This window comes from Centrocercus urophasianus, unplaced genomic scaffold, assembly GCF_019232065.1.
Source record: "Centrocercus urophasianus isolate 14NV4802_14NV808 unplaced genomic scaffold, USGS_Curo_1.0 seq_15, whole genome shotgun sequence".
NCBI lineage: Eukaryota > Metazoa > Chordata > Aves > Galliformes > Phasianidae > Centrocercus > Centrocercus urophasianus.
Window position 1 is genome coordinate 38369937 of NW_024884697.1, and position 22044 is coordinate 38391980.

Sequence of the window (22044 nt, forward strand, 5' to 3'; positions counted from 1 at the left end):
TCTAGCTTTTTGCCTCTTTTAATGTATATTTAAACAATTGCTTCACAGCTGCATAGCAGGTTTGGAGGAACAGTAAATAAAATGGAATTAGGAAATCACAGTTTTCCATTCCTTTTTGTCTTTTGTCATATTCTATTAAGCATTATCTTATAAAACTTAATTTTTTTCTTTTCTTCAAAAACTGTAACTTACAGCTGATCACAGTTCAGTGTGTATAATATACTTAGTGACACATAAGGATGTGCTGTAACAGTACACTTAGTTACACTCAGTTACACTGAGAAGTGCAGTAGGTCTCAGGCTGTTTTGTGAGTGACAGGACTGAAACTGCACTGTGCTCTTCAGTGATAAACCTGTGGCAATGGCATTCAGTCACAAATCTTTATATAACAAAAATCATTACAATGTTTCACAAATACATAAAATGAAGGATCTGTATTAATTGTGACAAAAACAAAACAAAACATCAATATCGCAGTGGAGATGCTTAGGAGCTTAAATCTATCATTCTGTTGAAGAATGTGACTCCTCTATTAATAGCAGTAAAACCTTGCAGCAGCTTAATCCATTCATATTAGGAATCTTTGACAGTTTGGAAAATAAATATAGAATGTAACAGTTGTCTTTATGACATATGTTGAAAACAGACAATTTGTACACTAGATTCATGAAGGAATGGAAGGCTTTTCCCTTCAGCTAAGCTTTTCTTAAGGAAGCTCTCAGCAAACAAACACCATATACTCTTTTCTGCTAATCAGTCTTTACTAGAAAGTAGTTTCTTTTAAGGAATAAATTGAAATACATGCATAACTTGAACACACCATTGGTATTTTAGAATTTATTACAGGTGGCCAGATATTAAACAAAAGGGCAAGAGAACACAGCACTTCACAATCTCTCAAGGATCAAAATCACTCGATATTTGGGCAGCTACACAACACAGATCTCGAAAAATATTTCAGCAAAGACCCAAGTTATTGAACCTATTTAATGTGCATTACTGGGTTACCAACAGTACTCGGTATCCTATGCATAAATAATCTAAGTGACTAAGGAAAGTTATGAATGGGAGATTAAACCTAGAGGCAATTTTTTAACGAGATTTTTTTATCACAATACTAAAATACACAAAGTCATTATCTGCTATCACTGTAGAAAAGAAAAAACAAGTTTATTTTGCATTCAGTGTGGTAAAATTTACTGTTGATATAAGTAATATTGAGAAACCACAAATGGAATACTGATGTTTTGTTTCAAAGATGCCAATAGATATTACTTTACTCAAGTCACTATATGAAAAATGCATTGTATTTTTTTATTCTGCTCAGACTTTAGGGAGAAATGCTTCTGGCAGAAATGCCTTGCTGCCCTACACATCCACAATTGTGGTGCTTTGTTTTGTTTTTCTTATAAGACCTTAGATTAGAATTAGCTGAGAGCATAAAATGAAATACCTATTGTAACTTCACAGATTATTTCTTGTGCTTATTTTTTGATCTTCTAAAAAATAAGACAGTGAAGTATTTTTCAGTCTCTTCAGCTGTTGTGCCACATATCCTAATTCAAACGTGCAGAGATCAAAATTAACACTGTGGGGCATGGGGTGTAAGAAAGAGTCACAAAATAAGCCAACGTTGCTTTGCTTCATTACCACATTTAAAACAAGTGCCACAGTAACATTTTCCAGAGTTAACATTTAACTAGATAGTTAAAGGCAAAAAGAAAAGCAATGACATATAGGACATAAAGATTACATTTCAAACTAAGATATTTTAATGATGTGCAACTTTGCAGAGAAAATATCATTTGGCACAATCACCTAGAAATTTAATTTCTGTTAATTAATTAAATTCTGTTAATTTAAGTTAAATTAATTTAACTGTGGTGAAACCTTCACCGCAGTTAGAGCTGCATAAAGTTATTTCTTAAATAAATAAATGAATAAATAAATAAATAAATAAATAAATCATGACCATTAGAATGTGGGTGAGACTTTATGTAGCAATAACATACACTGCTCTGAGAAAATATGGTGAAATGTGACAACACAGGTGAAAGCTATTTCAGATTTGTCACTGGAATACATGCTTTAAGTCACCAGAAGTAGGTACAAGCTATCTAGCCTGGCCTTGCTTTTGTCTTTCAGAAAAAAGTCACTGAACATACTGAATACATAGATACATAGATTTAAATTCCATCAATTTCTGAATGTTGAATTGATAAAATTTTGAGCATATTAGACATTCAAGAAGTGCAAATGCAATTTTTCTCATCAAACTGTTTCTTTTATATGGTTTCTACTCTACTGCACAAATAAGAGAATCATGTAGTTCTATGACTGTGAGCCAAATCTTCCGCAATCCCTCCGATAGCTCCAGGAGTTAAATTCATGCACAAAATGTTGAGTAAAATTTGGTAGAAGCAGAGGAAATTCTAAGGCAGCTCAAGACTTTTAAATAATTCAAATTAGTGTGTAAAGAGGAGAGTTTCATAGAAGCTTGGAAATTGCGATGTTCATATGCTCACTGAAAAACATTGTACCCACCTTCATATTTTTCATAAACAGACATTACATTACTGCACCACTGACTTTGGCATGGTCTGTACTTCCTGCAGCTTGTACAGTATTCAGCTACAACTGTTTGGAGAGATCATGGGTTCTGTGGGACTAGATAAAGTATTGCATCATTTCAAAAGTATTTGAAGGGTAAGCACATGTAAATCTGTTTTTCAGTGATTTATCATGTGATAGTTGCTGATAAAAAGTAAATATTATAAGTATTATGGAATTTAATTACTATAGGCTGTTATCATACACAGTCTGCATGAAGACTCTCCAGACTGCTGTTATAAAGACCCTTCTAGGTTAAAAATCAGTTGCAGCAATATAAAATATACAGTTAAATAACTTTTCTTTCTCTTTAAGTAAAAACTATTGCCTTCACAGAATCAAACCAACAATGAACCATTTGCTGTTTTTTTTTTAAAAGCTAGAACAGCCAACAGCAATGACTGAAGTCATAAGTCAGTAAGTGGAACTGCAGGTCAAGGTCCTTCTCTGTTACCATGATGTGATACACATAAATGTTAGCTACACATGATAGATACACAAGACTGGCGTCTTGAGCTGTCCATCTCAACTGCCCCTGCAATTTAAAATCACTGGGTGTTACAGTTCCCATACAAATAAGAAGTGCTATGTAAGACAGTGTTGGCAACTACAGCTGAAATCATCTTTGTCAGTGTTCTGGATGTTTTTGCACTGTTATGCACATAATATGCTACAAAAAAACTGTTAACTGAGAGATTATTTACACCTAGTGAAGGAAGCTACAGTCTCCCCTCCCCCTTTCAAATGAGTTTATTTCCAGTGCAAGAACTCATGAATGTCTGCTGTTTCTCACTGTTGCTGTGTCAGAACAACCATAATATAGGAACTTCACAGGAAGGCAGATTTCTACATTTTTTTAATCACTGAATTCTCATTATATACTTAACCATATGCTCATTTAATCGGGGGACTGTGTTCTGGTGTCATTTTGTGTTTAAATACAGTCCTGAATATGTAATACATTCTTACAACCAGTATGAGAAAACGGATATTAAAAGTAAATACAAATTCTCATGGGCAAGCAAACACTGAATAACAGGAATATGGAAATTACTGAAAAGCATAAGTTTAATTCCTTGGAAACTTCACTCATGTATTTTCATGCATAGTATGATAAATTTTTAAAGCCATGTATTGCCTGTGCATTCACTGAGCAGTGCAGTACAAGAACAGGTGCATACATTGTGATTGTCTAACTAATTTTGACTCATTTGAATTGCTAATAGTGTGAACATTAAATGTGTGAAAATTATCCACTTATTTCTTTCTATCTATCTCTTTTTTTTTATTTTTCAACTGAATTTCCAGTTTGAAGCTTGAACAGTCCCTCACGGGAAACTAGGATACCAGTATTCTGATTTTGTTAATGGTCACGTCAAGCTTTGCTAATTAAATACCTTTCTAAATTTCTTAGTATCATCTAGAGACAAAAAAATCATAGCATTTCTAAGCATTAGGAGCAAGAACGGCTATGAAAATCCTATTTCAAACTAATTTAATGGTGTATGGTTTTACTCCACACTGTCAATACAAGTTAAAATAATTTTCTTTCAATCTCTGGATAATAAGGCAACGCTCTAAAGACCTGGTCCCATGCTCAGTCAACTTGGATCATGAATGAGAGCGATATGAGTAATGGAATGCATCTCATTCAGTTTCACTGTTCAAAAGGATTGCTTTCTGTTTATAAGTGCTAGTACGAGTAACAGATTACTTATACTCAATATAGCATAACAAAATCATTTGAACCCAACTATTCCATGAAATGGAACAGTAAAAGAGGGATTGTATTTTATAGATAAAGTAACTATACTTTATCTGCCCAAATAAAAAGGAGGATTTATAATATCTTGTTCATAGCTTATGAAAAGGAAGAACTAATACACTGCAGACCCTTTTTAAGAAGTCACTTCAAGAAAGTTACTTGTTCTAGCTTGCCATCAGAAAAACAAACAAACAACAAAAAAAACTACTACAGTAGTTTATCAGTAAACAACTACAGTAGTTTATGTTTCACACATTGTCCAGAATTATAGGCATTCCATTTTCCCACAGGCATTTGGTTGTACTTTAACTTTTTCTGTGGTTGCTTTTAGTTTGTGACTTAAAGTTCAATAAAAGAACACCATGAAATGGACATAAACCAAAATAGCTTTCATCTGTTTCTATTGCTTGTCTAACTTACATTAAACAGTATGAGAAGCACATCTCAGGTGAAGATTCAGAATGTGATTGGGGTGGCAGTGTGACCACCTGAATCCATTATACACTCAGGCTTCAGAATTATCTCCATGGGTGCAAAATTCCGTTCTGTTTGTGCATGCATTGCACGTATAATACAGTCAGTTTGTGGTGTTCACACTTTCAAACAAATCAGAATATGAGAACAGTCTGCAAGCTAGCTTATAGGGAAAAAATTTATTGTCTAAATTCACAAAAGTTATACAGCTCCACTGTTCACCATTATATACTGCAATTAAAAGGGATGGCAAACATAAATTTTGATATCAGCCATATACTTTCCTCCTTAATTTAACATACATATAATACGCATCTATAAATGTTTTACTTAATTTAATAATAAAATGGGGATTCAAGTTATTAAATTTTTTATATTATGACATGTTAGTAGATAAACTCCTTTTTTTCATATCTATTAAAATTTTAGGAACCTGTAACTAGCTCCTAAATTTCAGTTTGCTAACAACTGAAAAAATTAGAAAAAAAAAGCTTGTATTAATCAATCTGGCCAGTGCCTTAAACCAGCCTTGTTGATCAGCTTACTCAGAATGTAATTTATCCTTTTTTCGGAATGCTTTAAGAAAAGTGACAGGGAACACACAGGACAAAATATTAACGAAATTGAACCTCAGAAGGACATAAAATGTTTTACATTACCTCCTGATTAGCAGCAGCGAGTTCTTCTTCCAGTGCAGAGACTCTTTCTAAAGAAACCCTCAGTCGTTCCCTTACCTGGAAGAAAAATCAAAAATATGTGCTGTAACATTTCTTCTATCAGTCTTTAAAATTTATATAATCCTTCATATGCACTACAGTATGCCCTGCCAGTCTATTGGTGTGTTACATCCTTTCATTAGACATATTCTGCAGTAATTGTTTAAACCTAACCATAGGAAAATGTAACCCACAAAAATGGGTTTCAAACTTTAAATTGCCGTACTGCTGTTCTACAGTTTGCATATAATACTACGGAAAACAAAGCAAGTGCTAATTTTCTTAAATTACATTACACATAAAATGTTGTTTACAAGCATCTTTTACAAATGAAATGATGAAAAGCAGCAGCAACAACTATGTAACACCTTTGAAAACATATTTTTTTTTCTGTTGTTTGTGCATCTTGACTCAGCATTATCTCATGTAAGTATAGATAACCTAAGCTAGCAATGTAGGCACAAGGTTCCCAGTATGATTAAAAGGTAAATCTGACCTAAACTGAACTTCAGTGCTGTGTGTTGGTTACTTTATCTCTTCTGACCATAAAGGGATCCTATAGCAACTCATCTGCTAGTCCACACAACTTCAATACACATGTCGCATTAAGTTACTTGACAATAACCCAGTAAAATGGGCCTAAATTCAGCAGATATTTCTATCACCATTCCCACCAAACCATCCTAGATCCAGCTGATGACCTAAGAATGTTTAAGGATGTAAGGAGTGTTTGAAGAGAAAGTGAATGCACTCTACTAGATCAGCAGATTCCATAGCAAAACAAAACAAACAAAAAAATCAATCTTTCATCTACAATGAAATGTTGCACGTTTTCATGTATGTATAATTGTTTTCAGCTCCTTGACTAATATGGGAGACCCATAAAGCAATGTTTCACTAAAGCTTTCATATTTTTTCTTGTGATACCTCCTAGTCTAAAAACTCTTATTACCTTTCCTACCATACTTTATTTTCTATTATTACTAATCACAGTGGAAGTCAGATTTTGCTAGAAGATTCTGTAAGTCTCAAGAATGGCGACCAAAGTCATGTTCAGGAAAAGAACACTAAAAAGAAGAAACTTCTTAGCCTTTCTGACCAATGCAGATCTAGTAGTACTTCTGAGGATTTTGGTCCTCTTTACATACTTCAGCTTAAATTATTCACATAAGTTATTGGAATGCTATAATACTACAGTTCTACAATGCACTAAACAATGTTGCAAGTCTTAAGAGAACAGAAATCATGACTTACAGAGGTACACAAAGGTACCCATCAGGTGCCATCCTGATGGAGTATCCATATCTTCTCTGGGCAATGGGTTCCAGTGCTTCACCACTCTCATAGTGAAGAATTTCTTCCCTATATATAATATAATATAAATCTACCCTTTTCTAGTTTCAAGCAATTACTACTTGTCCTATCACTACACTCCCTGCCAAAGAGTCTGTCCACATCTCTGCTGTTAGGCTCCCTTTATGTACTGAAAGACTGCAGTGATGGAGTCTTCCCCACACTGAACAAGCCCAGCTCTTTCAGACAATCCTCATGGGAAAGGTGCTCCAGACCTCTGATCATCTTTGTGGTTCCTCTTCCTCTTCCTCTCTCTCTCTCCTCTTCGTATGCTCTCAACCTTCCCAGAGGTTCCTGATTCCTCTGTAAAATGCACTTTCTATATAAATTCCTGCTTCAATTCCCACCATAATTTTTGTCTCTCACTAGCACTTCACTGATAACTAAGGATTATAGTCCTCTCTCAAGAAGCCTTATTTCAACCTTTTATACAGTGCAAGCTGTCATAAAATATTTTTTTTAATAGAGAAATGAGAATCATCTTTCTCACTTCAGTCTTCTTGACTGTAAGTATTACTGAAGAACAAGATGATGGAGGAAAATATCACAAGATGGTGACTGTTACTAGCTGAAATTACATGCAATGAGTTTGTCCTTTTATTTTACATCTTCCAAAAGTTTCCTAAAATCTTGTTGTATTTAAGCCTAAGTGTTTTATAAATGAGAATGCATGTGTTTAAAATATGTTTTAAAATGTTTAACATTTGTGTTTGCTTAGAGGAGTTTTAGAATTTGCAAACCAACTAGGCCATTTTACTGAGGAGGTGAGAGTTCCAAAGGGAGCTGGAATCACAAAAAAATTATCCTTAACCTGTATCACTGTAGAACTGAATCCTAGTGGCTTTTATAAAGACATTTTACAGTTTGAAAAACAACGTCCCTTGGAAATAATAGGCAGCTGTTTCAAAGACAGTGTAGGAGACATTTTTTTACATGACAATTCAGAAAATATAGGTAATTATTAATTTCATTACTCTGATTATCAAGCTATTATGTTCATATAAATCCATGTTTTTTCTTTCTTGACCTTTTGTCAGTTAAAACACAGAACAATATCAGTGTGAAACAAAGACAAAGCTGGAAATAGCTTTGACCTGCCTTGCCTTGCCCTCTCTTTCTTTTCCTGCTTTGCAGCTACACAGTTAATGCACTTTTTTATAATGATTTAAGTAAAATTGCAGTCTGATGGCCGTTATTTATTCTCCAACTATAACATTTTCTAAAGGAACTGAAAGCAACTCTGCCTTGGCACAGAAGTCTTTTTTCTTTCATCTGCGCAGAGAACAACTAATTGGGACTCACATATGCCATGGTGACATAGGAAATGTTGCAACTAATTCTTCATGGTCAACCACATGAAGTTGTTAAAAGTGAAGTTGTTAAAAGTGAAGTTGTTAAAAGTGGGGGAAGGTATTCATTAAACCAGTGTAAAAGAGAAAACAATGCTACATTAGTGTTATGATTTAAAGGAGAAATCTACTCTACAGCCCAGAAATTGTAACTTTATTTATTAATTATTTTTTCTCTGTCCTAAGTGATTTCAAAATATACTTGAAGAATAATAATACAAAAGCTGAATAAAGACTTCAGGTTTTCTCATCCATATTCCGGGAAAAACATACAGCTTACAAAAGACCATACTAATGCATTTGGTAATCATATATTTTGAATATTACTTTAACTATTATCATTCAGTAATTGTATTATTTTTTCCCTGAAATTCATAAGTTCATATTGAAAAAACTTTGAATCTAAAAAAAGCCAAATTCTCTGAAATTCATATAAAAATACACTGCAATTAATTTTGCTTTGATTCCCTCTTCAAATTTATGTTAAAGCAAACAAAGCAAACAAAATCATCTTAATTTCTAACAAATACAAGAAAAGCTGTTGTTCTAACTCACTGCCTTGTTAGTGAAAAATGAGCAGTAACAACTGCAAAATATTTTTATCTGATAAATTTGTCTTGTTTTTTTTCTGATGATTCAATTTGTTTTCTCCATTCTGGAATTTAAAGACAGTGAGTAAAAGTAGCTCATAGAAGCAAGTATTATTTTACTCCGATTGTATTTATTACTTCAAAAATAATGTACTACCTACACTTCATATGGTCCTTCAGTGTACTCCTATTTTCTTGGGCACTAGATGGAGTTTTACTAAACAAGGCTTCACAAAGTAAGACTAACCAGATGTCATTTAATCTATCAAACCATGGTATAATATCCATTTTTAAAGAAATGATTCCCATTATGGAGCCACAGATGCAGTAGAAAAGGTTTGCTCTCCTTGTTACTGGATATATCCAACATGGGCCCAGATGACAGGGTATTCTTCTGGCTTTTAAGTGCAGCCCTATTATTATTATCTTGAAATTTAACATAGCCAGTGTCATGTTAGCACTGCTGTTGGTGCAAAATATCACCCATCTTCCTCTGTCTCTTAGCAACCACTTTCCACATTTTTTCTTGCTGTCAAAGTCTTTCTCCTTTCTCTCCATATCTGCAGCCCACAAAGAGCTTTTAAAAACACTTGCACATGCTAGAATTGAATCAATTTTGTTCATAGTGAATAAAAGCTCTCTTACCTACCTGCTAATGAATAAAAAGATAGTGATAATGTCAACATGAATTGGTAGTTTTTGTATTAAAGGATAGGCATACTTTTCTGACATGAATTATCTTAAGAGAACCAATGTTTTTCAAATCATGTAGAATAGTAAAACCTGGTGTTGCTTTTCTCTGTGAAGATCAGTTGGACATTTTGTCTTAACAAATCAACTAAAAATGAGTTTGGAGAAGTTGCATAAGTTCAGTGTTTACAAATGTACGTTTTAAAAGTTGAATCAAAAGTGTAAACCAGAATAGAAAAAAAGCTGCAGAAAAATAAGCATGTTCAGACAGGTATTAGAAGGAAATGAAATCTATAGAATGTTGTAAATATTTTTTTTTTTTCTAGTTTTTGTCCTTCCTGTATTATATATAAAGAACTTCCTAATCTACTCTTAAGCTCAATATCTACTTTAAATATGAAGTTAACCTAAGATTGTATTTTCTGTTCCATGTTAACAATGTCTTTTCATGTGCTGTATTATAAACTATCCCATTTATGTGTGTGTTTAATATACCACAATATTCCATCGTGCTCTAACATTATTTGTACATCTTTCCATTCCATGAAGTAAACCAAGGAAAGATATCAGCATCTTAGCGGCTGTAAGGAGCCTTTGAGACCTGAAGCACTAAGAAGTTTAAGGCTGATTAACTGAAGAGACATTTCTGTACAGACCATCTTCCCTATGAATATGGTGTATTCACTGACAATGAAGGATCTACTACTCATTTTATACTATTTTAATATTACAGCAAACGCTGTGCTTAGTCAGTGAAAAAAATATATCTGAAACTTAGAATATTTTCCCAGTAAAATGTTTTAGGAGGAAGTCCTTTTCCGTAGTCAAAAAGATCTGTACTCTTATTTCACTCCCCCTTTGTATTTTTAAAATTTGAGAAGTCTACATTTTCTCATCAATAACCTAAAAACATACCAGAGACATAAATTCCATCCATGTTTATATAGCACTAACAGGGGAAATCTTTCTGATGAGGGTAAGATTTGCTTGTTTTGAAAAGTCAGTGTTACTGACTACAAAGGATAGCTAAAGTGACCAATACTGCAAAAATTGGTCATACATTCCCAAGGACTTATTAGAATTCATACAAATATTTTAAGTAAAAGACTTATATAAAGAAGGAAATACACAATAAGCATCATAAGGCACAGTAAAGTAAGTCAGAGGGTATATTTCACATACATATATTTTCCGTACTGTACCTTTTCATCCAGAGCCTTGTGGTGCTCAAACAGAGACTTCAGAGCTTTGAGGACCTCAACTTCACTGGAAACTCCTGAGGGAGACTGTGCTTGCCGTTTCACCACTGTCATCCTCAGTGATCTTTCGTGTCTTGAGACAAGGCACTCCAAATGCTCCAGTAACAGCTATTGGATTGTATATGAAAGGTTATTAATTTCTATTCACCTAAATGCCTTGGGGACTCAACTACAAAATGCATGGTACCAAATGGCAATTCTCTTGGCCACCTCTTTATGGGAGATACTACTGGAATTACTGCCAAGATTTCATGATTCAAAATCAGATAGAATAAGTACAAAAATTGAAAATCGAATCATAATTTAATTTTAAACTCTGTGGAAAGTGAGAACAAAAAAATCATTTGTCATAGAGTCGCTACTTAACTGCATTAAGGACATATTTATAACAATATTTGTCGTTGTAATTAATGATCATAAGCTATCAAATAACAACTAAACAGACCAAAACCTCTGTAGAACATCATGGAAAAATATGAAAGCAGCTTATATTTTATAAACCTAGCTGTAGCATTTTAAATTTGTACTGGAAGATGATAAATAAAATATGAAAAAAAGTAGAAATAATGTTTAATTACATTTGAAGACTATTTACTCTAAATGTCACCTTTCATGACATTTACATGTCACTAACATGCTCTAAAATGTTTATTATGTCTCTTCATGAGGGAAGACAAATGGTCCATAAACAATACATTTCAGGCTACTAAATAAATTTAAATTATTTGTAGACTAGCTTGTAGATAACCTACTGTAAAAGCATGATAATTGTCATTATTACTCTAAGTAGCTTAAGTGAAAAACTGAAATGACTTGATGTTGTATGGAAAATTCACAATTTAGCAAGGCTTTTATAGGGCTACCATTTACTCTTACTATCTAAACATAGAAGAGAATTAGTAAGCTCTAAGTCTGTAACAAAGTTGCTAAATTCGTGAATCATAATTCCTGACACATGTATTTCACAATGCACAATTATATCTTAGCCTTAAATGGAAATTTGAAAGTTACACAGCAAATTGTTTATTATTTCTCTTTTGATGTTGTTCTTAACATAACTACAATTAATAAAGAGACGTGTTCATCTGTAATCCATAGTTATTCTCAGCCACATAATGACCTTTACCTTATTAACAAGACATGAAAGAGCATAAACAGAGAACAAACACATTGTAATTGTAATATACAGCTATCAAGCTAGGAACAATTTGGGTTTGATGCACTCTTTGCTTAAAACATGGTTCTCATATCTAGATTTGCAGCTGCTTATTGTTTTAAAATAATTACATTATTTGCCAAAAATAGTGAACACATATATGATTAATGTTAGTACACGAAGAATTGTAATGACTCCATGTAGTTCATGGAAGAAGGAAGGTATTTTTACCACTATTTATTTCAAGTGGTGGCTCATATTTATCAAAAGCAAATGAGTCATCTGATCTCCGTAGGGCTGACAACAGACAAAGCTGATTTTTTAATAACTGGAAGCAGTCCAAAGTAACATGCAGATTTGAAGAGGCCTCTTCAATCGTAGTGGCGTCAAGAACTTGACATGGGGATGTAGTAAGGCTGTAACTCTTATTATATTAGGACAGCTTCCCAACTCTTAACAGAATATTTCCGTTCATAACTTAAATAGCTAATTGCTATCATGAACAGAACAGAATTACCATGGCCATATCTTCCATAAGTTTGCAATTATCTGTGGCTTAAACTGCCACTTATAGTAAAAGTCTAGAATTACATAATCTTGCAAACTAATTTTTTAAATCAACCTAACGCTGAGTAAATTTATTATATAATGCTCTACTATCCTAAACAGATTATCCTGGACCGATGATCAGAAAGGGAAATTCTTAAGAGTCTTGGTTGGAAAGTAAAAGTGAGAAAAACTGCCTTAGAGGAGAAAAATGATGTCAACATAGGATATACACACAAGTGTATAGGAATATACACACAAGTTAGTTTTGCCCTAAGCTTAGAATTATCACTTTAGAAGTGTCAAATATAAATGTATACACATATTTCTTAGTTGTTAAATACAAGTATAAAACACTGCACTGATTTTATCATAATGTAGAAAGATGAGCTACTGACACAGGTGTCAAACACTCATGCAAAATTAATGCATTACTTGTGAACACTGCATTCTTTTTCTTAATGTAAGAACAATATTCCAGCTACTCAAATAGTAGTGGTTCATTTTTCCAGAAACTACCTCTGTGGTATTTTCCTTACTGCCAGTTCTCAGAGTGCTCAACAAGACATGCTGACATAGGTTTCTGTCTGAGAGCAATTTCTTATTTTTGCTTTTCAACAAAAGACTGTTTCTCCACAAAATCTGTGAATGCTTCTTATAGCAAATCCATGTTAGCTGAACACAGAGTATGACTAATCAGGTGTCCCTGTACCACAGTACTCCCAGCCATGCTGAAAGGGAAGAGTAACCAATCAACCCAGGAGTTAGCGAGTCTGCTGGCAAATCCCTCCTCCATTCTCTGCTGAAATTATATTTAAAATGATATTTTAGCCATCTTTACTTCAACTTTTTGCTTTTTTTTTTTGCTTTTGTATGTTTCAGTCACACTCTGGCATTAACAAAGAACACATGCTGCTGAGCATTTTCTGCTCCCTCACTCTGTGTTGATCTTACAGTCGTCAAGTGCTCACAGGGACAGAAGGCTTGCAGAGAAGATGAAGATCAACAGCAGAAAGCAGGACAGAATCACCCACGTATAATACCAGTCATCACTATGCTTTTCCTGCTGGAAAGCATAAGCTTGACAATGAATTATGAAATAATGTGACATTTGAATTTGTTTCTTATGCTGGGTGAGTTTTAGGATCCTCAAGATCCCAAGCTGATAATTTTACCGTAGCTAAATGGGATGGGTGTTTCTAGAGCTCTGACTTCATGAACACGAAGAATGTTTAAAAATGATTATTCAAACACTGAAAAATGTTTGACTGCTTATTTTGTGAAGGAATGAAGCAACTTTAAAATGTTAATTAGAACAAACTAAAAACAGACAGCTATTAGAATACAGTTTACTGTATTTCTCAGATCATTTCCAAAGCAGCAGTGAAATAGAAATGTGTAACTAAATGTCTTTGTATGTTATCATGTACCTCTATTGTACTAAACCATCATTGCCACAGGGACACTGATTTACTGGTGAAAAAGAAAAAAAGAAATTTTTTAAAGAATGATTCAGTAAACCAAATTTAGTATGACTCATTAACGTTTGCATTATTATAGGATCTGAATTTTAATTAGCATAAAGTATTTTATCTTAATTCTCTTTGTTTTCAATAAAACTGCAAAAAAAAAAAAAAAAGTTCACAGCAGGGTATTAAACGGAGAAAGGAAAGAATCAGGAGAGAGTGATGGAGAAAAGTATGTAATAGAATATGGGGAAATACAATATAGAAGAAAAAAGATTTGCTAAAATGAGATTGACTTAAGGATTCCTTATAAAAACAGGGCAACCCACTAAGAAGACAATGCTCTTTCATGTTCAGCTTCTCACCAACGCATGCAAAATGCAATTTCCTTTCAGTCTGTATTTAGAATACACGTTATTTAGTGAATCTCTACCTCTGGTGCAAATAAAGAAGAAAAGTAAACTAAGCAGATAAGGGGTTGCAGATTATCTCTAAATTCAGCCATAAAGCCAGTCATCTTCCTCTGCACTGTTCAACAGCAGTGGAAGCTCATTTGCTCCTGTGGGAAATCAAATAACTTTACTGGTAAAGTACTGGTGGTAATCCTTCCTTGGAAAAATGAAGTCATAGCCTAGCTGCAGCTTATGTTCCACGTTTGAGTTTCTGTACATTCAAGACAAAAAATAATCTCTAGGTGCAACACAGGGCACAGTGGGCTTTCTGGGCTGCAACCGCACATTGCTGGCACAAGTTCAATTTTACATCAACCAATACTCTCAAATCCTTCTCCTCAGGACTGCTCTCAAGCCATTCTCCACCTAATCTGTATCTGTACTTGATATTGCCCTGACCTAGATGCAGGATCTTGCTCTTGGCCTTCTTGAACTTCATGAAGTTGACATGGGCCCACTTCTCAAGCTTGTCCAGGTCCCTTTGGATAGCATTCCTTCACTCTATATAGTAATTTCTTCCAAGGTATTTTTGTATATGTTTTCAAAATCACATGCAGTGATTTTACAGAGAGAGCCTGTTTGTCTTCCTGTCAGCAACACCACACTAATCAATATATACACATATGCTCCTGCATTTTTCATGCTGCCAAATGTACTGGCAGATGAAGTTGTCATCTAAGTTTGTGACATGAAAATATTTTTACTATAATATGTGAGAGTATAGTAGGCAATAAAAATACATATTTTAAAGCAAAAAGTCTTCCAGGGAGCTTTGTTTAAGAATTCTACTAGAAGGACTGACTAGGAACTCAAGTCTAGGGTAAGCTATAAGGTGTAGTCTTTTGGCAGAGACCAAGAGTTTATGGGTCTCACAGAATGTTATTCTAGCACATTCTAATGCATTCTACTGTCAGGATCTGCTGCTGCAGCTTGGCCTAAAATGGCAGATTAGGTCTTGCAGCTTTTTTGAGGGAAAATAAAGAAATACATGGGTGTGGGTCTAGAACAAAGGAAAATGTATGAGAAATGTAAAAGGGAAATAGAAAGCAAGAGTTATCTCGATATACTCAGAACCTGACAGATTTGCCATTTCAATTTCTTCTTGCTGATCTCCAGTTTGAAGCAGTTGGTGCTTCAAACAGTACCTTTCCAGTGCTATTGCAGGGAAACAAAAGGTTGCATTAAAAAAGTTCAAAATAGGAACCCAAGAATCTAGACCTGAGCTTTTTTAATTATTATTAGTAGAAAGTGCTACCTGGGAAAAAAGTGTTTGTACTGAGTCAGGGTGATAAGTGTGGCTATGCATGAGAGTGTCCTGTGGGCACAGTAAGGCCAGAGCTGGTTAGATATGACTTGTAGTGGGGCAGATGGAAAGAAGAATTAGCTGGACTCACTTTAGATGTTAGGAAAGACATTTTGATTCCTCACTGCAAAAGTATTTCTGTGGTCTTCTAAATATTATTACTTGAATGTGAATCTCTAATAACAGGAAAAAAAAAAGTAGTAGCTTTTTCTGACAAACTATTAATGCTGCTTTGCATTAACAGCATAAATATCAGCTTGTAAAAGTGCTTCATTATGTACAATGACTTCCTGTTGGAAACCTCTTATCTAGTATGTCATGGAGATGATTGTATTCTGAAGACAACAGCTGCACCAGTGTAACTGGAATGCTGGTCTTTACCTATAAACACAGTGTAGGGAGCCTGTATAAGGCAACATGACTATTAGAATAGACTCCAGGAACTAACTTAGTATATGGCAACTGACAGAATGGAAGGAATATATACATGACATGATGGATGACAACATGTTAATGAAAATTCTGGAGGACAGTGTAAGGCATCAGTCATGTCTGATTTTTTTCTTCTTCCTCATTAACACTTACCTTTATCTTCAGCTCTTTACTCTTGCATTTCCTGCATTTTCTATATATTTTTGTATACTAAATCTTTTAATCTCCAATGCCTACCTTTGTACTCATTATTAAGACAAATTAGTTGAGTATATTAGATTAAACTGCAAGGACTTCTGGCAACATCATCATACTTTCCAACTTTTAATTGGAATCTCCTGGAAAATCTCTTACTGGATTTTCTTTCACGTAATATAAAAACAAGAATGGACAATAATTAAATTTTTTGGTTCGCAAAGAAAGTGCTATGACAGAGCTTAATTTGACTTGTAACTAACTCAATTTGCTTTTCTCTCACAGTTGTTTGGTGTGCAACTGTCTTTGACTACAGGGCTGTCATGGTATTCCTCTTTGAGCTACTTATTCTATCAGACTCATGCTAGGTATGGGTACAAACTTGGTGTTCAGTGGGCTCTGTAGTGAAATGGTAAAAACTTTCTGCTAGATAGTTTTGTACGCATTCTTATGAGAATGTATGATGACTGAGAAGAATACATTTAAATTTAGTATATGTACTATGTTTTCTGTAAAGAAAGGCAAATTTAGGTATTTTCTGTTTAGGAATGTGTATATGGAGATTACCCAATCAGTACAATTGTCTGGGCATTTATCTTAACCATATCTTGTCTTCAGAAGTTTGTGCTAGAAATTAATACAAGTTATTCTTTGTTCTATGTAACTTTATAAAGTTGACTTTAATAGTTTTCCTTTAAACATTTAAATAACTGATATACATAACAGTTACTGAAAATCTAAGCAGCTTTATTTCAGAAATACATGGCTGAGATGGCTTGCCAACCTGAAGAATGCATTGCAACTCCAATCTTCTTCTTCATTAATTCTAATTTTGTGGGAGCAATTTTGTATTGTTTAGATTATGAAAGAGTTATGGGAGGAAAAAATATGTTTTATCTGTTTCCCATCACATTTCCCAATCTCAACACATCTAAAACTTTTACATTTAGCAAGATTATCTCTTCTTGCTCCTTTAAGCTAGCATGGAGGTAGATGAAGAACCACTGTCTCTTAGTAGACAACTGTATCACTTGACCATCTTTGGATTTCTGGAATTTGTGGCACTCTATTCTATATCTGGCAGTAAAAAGGATGGAGAAAGACTGTCACGATTCTTTTGTCAAGTATCTTGCTAGACAACCTTTGGAATGCCAGTCAGGTAACCAGGGAAAGATATTAAGTGAGGCACAAAGCACTGTTGGTATAGTGAAAGGATGAAAGCAGGAAGAGTTGCCCAGAGCACAGAAGAATGCAACATAAATATGTTAAAACATCCTTGGTGTTCAGCATCTTTTCCAGGAGGCACTATCATGGATTGTTGGTTGCGGACAGAATAATGGCTTTTGATTGAAGCAGAATATAGCAAACTTAGGTGTGAAATGTCCTCAGCTGTATCACAAATGATATTTACTTCAAGGATGACAGTGGCTGCATCTGGACTAAACAGCATAGTCACTGTGATACAAGTGGCAGCCTTCATCTCATCCTTATTCAGACCAAAATCAAGGCTCCTAGGTACCTCAATATGCTGTACCCCTGCCCTTAGCCTTGAGAAGAGAAGATCTGTGCAGGCTACTTATGTAGGACTTGGGTCTTGGAAAGATTAGTGAGTCTCTTGCTCTGAATGTACATACCTTGCAACGTTCAAAGTCCAGCATGGAGTCATTTTCTGCAGGTCTGCAGCATGGTAGATACATCCTACTACATGACAAGTCTCATGTACTTATTTAAATACATTTTCAGGGAGGGCAAGGAGTTTTTTCTCCTATTTTATACATACATGATATCCAGAAAAGGTCTGCTATACACTTACTCTCGTGTTGTTTCTTTCGGCCTTCAGTTCTGAAATCTCCTCCTCCTTTTCAAGCAGCTGTTCCCTACATGCATTTAATTCTTTTGTCAGTGCAGCAAATTCCTACGGAATAAAATTAAGTGTGAAGTTACACAAGATGTAAGCACAAAATTAATCAAATCTACGTGCATTTTAGGATTTATATAATATTTAGAAACAAACACAAACTAACATAGCATATGTTAACACCAACACTTGTCATAAGCTTTTAAAATAATTGATTTTTCATTGAAAAATTAATAAATTTAATAAAAACCACCTATACAAAACACTGGCAGACTCTTAAAAATAGGAGCAGGCCTGAGATGACGACAACATCCTTCAGACATAAATTATCAGAACTAAAGTATAATAAGAACACAACTGGCCTATTTTGTATCAAGAAAGACACTATAATTTCACGCATAATGAGGTTCAGCTCAATGCATTTGCTTAGCAAGTTCTTTTGCCTTTCCATAATGCAGCTATTGTAATATAGCATGGGATAGAAAAACTATGGAATTCATTGATCAAATCCTATCTGGTAGCACATTAGCAATATTTGCACTAGTTAAAACAAAAATAAAACAAAAAAACCCACCCAAGTAGCTACCAAATAGAGCTCTAATTTTTCTTGATGCTTAAATTTAACTACTAAAATGTATTTGGGCATCACAGTGAAAGACTCTAACATTCATATTTGTTAGCTTAGCATGAGTTTCCTAAGAAATAACAACATAAAATGAAGCAAAATTTTAAGTTGCTCATGTTGTTTTAAGAATGCAACTAAACAATGATTACAAAACAAATCTTTCAGCTACCAGAATTGATATCACCATTGCTTTTATGCTTCAAAAATACACATAAAATTTCATGTATACCAATGGTAGTCACAGATTTAATGTTAAGTTCAATAACGAGAAGGTTTCAATCCAATCCAAAGTGGCAACTTTTATCCATAAAACTGAAAAGATTCTGTGTCTCATGGAAACAGTGAAGCAAACAATGAAAAAGCATTTGAAATATATAATCGTGCCAGAAAGAAAAGTTGTCAAGATGAGCAGCACTGCTGCTAAACAAAAGCATATACATATTTAAAACTTTTAAGTTAATTGAGTTTGACAAAATAATTAATAGCTGTTAAGACCACTCATGAGCAGCCAGGATTAAAGTGCTATCATTCCTAATTCCCCCAAGAAGAAAGGAGTTTAAGAAAACAAAAACATGTCTAGGTGGCTTATCAGCTGGTAGGATGAGCATGAGTCTAAATCAACTTCTTTAAGACAACAGCTAGCAAGGATCTCAAAAGAAATTGGTGTGCTGTCTCCCTTCAAGTTCTGGGAAGCAGCTTTTATCCAAACTGAAGTGATTTTCAGCAGAGGTTTGGTGATATTCTTGGCTTCCTTCTGTTTTAATCAAATTTACAAATAGTTAATTGTATATTATTGATAATAATGATATTGTATTTTCAATAATATAGATATATAATAATGTTACAGTTCCTGTATTAGTTTTGGAAATGAGATTTAAAACTCTGCTCACTTTTCAAAAGTATTATTAAAACTTTTGCCTATATATCTTACTTTAGTAAGAAGTAGAAGTGTTGCTCTGTATAGAGTTTTGCTTGAACTTCTCTATTTGGGGTTGTAATTAATGTCACGTATCAAGTGAATATGCTATATTTAATATAAGCCAGTGATCTCAGGTGAGGTTGAATTAGAATTCTAAAGCTGGAAAACACATATGCACATACACCTTTTATATTCTTATAAACTTTATAGTGCCACAGTGTGGAGATCTTGTTGCTAATATACATTGTTAATATTACTAGTATAAGCAGTATGATACTATTTTAATTTAACACCTTTAATGTATTTGTATTGTTTTAGTTGGAATTGAAAGGTGAGTGACAGGTGTTGGAAAGGACAGCAAGGATCATCTGGTGACTTACAGTAACAGCTACTGTAAGGCAAAGCAGTCTGCGAACACACTTTTCTTGTTTTGCTTGGAAACAGAGAAATATATGAGTTTATAAAATTGTACATTCTTTGCTGTGCCAAAAGAAGCCTACTAGCAGCAATATGATCTCTAGTGTTTTGGCCAATATAATCTCAAATAATTCAGTATTTGAGTTTTACTATTTTGTTGAACAGTGTGGATTTTATTCTTTAAGAAATTTAAGCTTTCCTTTGCTTAAAAATAAATCATTAAGCAAAATTATGCTCCATGAGTTTGATACTTAACCATTTCCTCTCAGCCTCCAAATATCTTTGGTCTATACCCATAGTATTACTATCTAGTTTGGCCGGGCTGCATGTATCCAGTACCTTAGACTATTTCCTTCAGTCGCTGACACAGTTCCTTCATACCTTTTAATGATTCAGTTGCTGTTGTTCTCTGAAATTCCTGTGTTATAGTATCAGAATTTATAAGAACACTCACTTCTTCATACCTGTGGAGCTAAAGTGCTCTCATCACTCTTTTTATCTGAAGGACCAGTGGCTGTTCCTGAATCAAGAGCTTTGACTTCTCTGAACTGAATAATGATAGTATTTTTCTTGGTGTTTGCTTTGTACGTGTTTTACAGGGAAAGTCTCAAAGTGCAAATTGAGTTTGCCCTAGAGCTTTACAAATTGCTTCTGTCATGTTTGCTTTGACAAATTAACAACTGCGATAAAAGCTCACAATAACTTGCTTTTCAATTCATGTTACCATAGCTACAAGTGAAACCCATTTTAAGTATGCCCTCCCTTTCAGCCCAAGGTATTGCTGAGATATGACACTGTAACGCTCCAGAGAACATGGTTCTCCCACAGGTTAGAAACAAAGCAAAACATATTTTTGTTTTATCCAGTTATGTAATAAACAACACATGACGATAATGACCTTCACTCTTGCAATTCCCCCTGATACACACAGGGATCAAGGGAATACTGTCATCCGGAATTACTGTTCGCAACCAAAATCTTGCATGGTCAGTCATAGTTTGTGGGCCCTGAAGGTGGGATCTGTTGCATAACTAACGTGACTTGACATGTGCAACCGCACTCTTAAAGCTTATGTAGAAGTTGTTGGGATATAAAGCTAATTAAGAAATAAAGAGAACCAAAATGATGAAAATTATGCAGTTGATTTCACTGCTCTTGTATTACAAAATGGTAACAAGACACTAACTTTTTTTAATGGGAAACAACTAAAGAATGTATTTTTTTGTCATCTGAATAAACAAAATCTTGGGGCCTATTTGATCTGCTGTTTCCCTTGTCTTAATACTTGGGCTATAACACAGTCTGACTGAAAAATAGCTGACACAAAATGACAGCCCTTCACTTATCCCATGCATATATTTGAAGGGAGGGCAGAAGCCTCAAAAACAAATTCAGTGGAAATTTGTGACCACTGAAAGGACAGTTTGGCGTTACAAACCTGAAAGTCAAGGACTTCCCCTGGCGTAGCAGCTGAGAGCACAGGCTTATGGGTGCCCAGGAGAGGGGGGTACCACAGGGACAGGCGAACTGACAGTGCTGCCAGATGTGCTGGCAGCAGGGCTGTGCAGGGAGGCGTGCCACAGCATCTTTATCATTACATATCTGCCTCTAGGGGTGGCTGAACAAATGCTGCTTTCTCTGCTTATTTTTTCCAGAAAGGGTTTGCAAGGATCGTTTTTTTTCATGGACTAATACACAGAAAACCTATATAACAATCCTCATAGGTGAGGGCATGCTAGAGAAATGAGACTTCAGAGCTGCAACACTTGATTGTTCAGCTTTTGAGTACAGTCCAGTATGGAGAGAAAAAGAAAGAAAAAGAAAGAAAAAGAAAAAGAAAAAGAAAAAGAAAAAGAAAAAGAAAAAGA

At 34.4% G+C, this 22044-nt stretch overlaps 1 protein-coding gene across 6 annotated transcripts in view; it reads right to left on the reverse strand.

Moving 5' to 3' along the window:
- PPFIA2 (PTPRF interacting protein alpha 2) overlaps positions 1-22044 on the reverse strand; it is a 284143-nt gene that overhangs the window by 83080 nt on the left and 179019 nt on the right. For all 6 annotated transcript variants that reach the window (XM_042815464.1, XM_042815463.1, XM_042815462.1 and 3 more), the window contains 3 exons: positions 18171-18272; positions 10751-10915; positions 5510-5584 (listed from right to left, as the gene is read on the reverse strand). In XM_042815464.1, coding sequence (XP_042671398.1) covers positions 5510-5584; positions 10751-10915; positions 18171-18272 — 342 coding nt within the window. The remainder of the gene's footprint in view (positions 1-5509; positions 5585-10750; positions 10916-18170; positions 18273-22044) is intronic.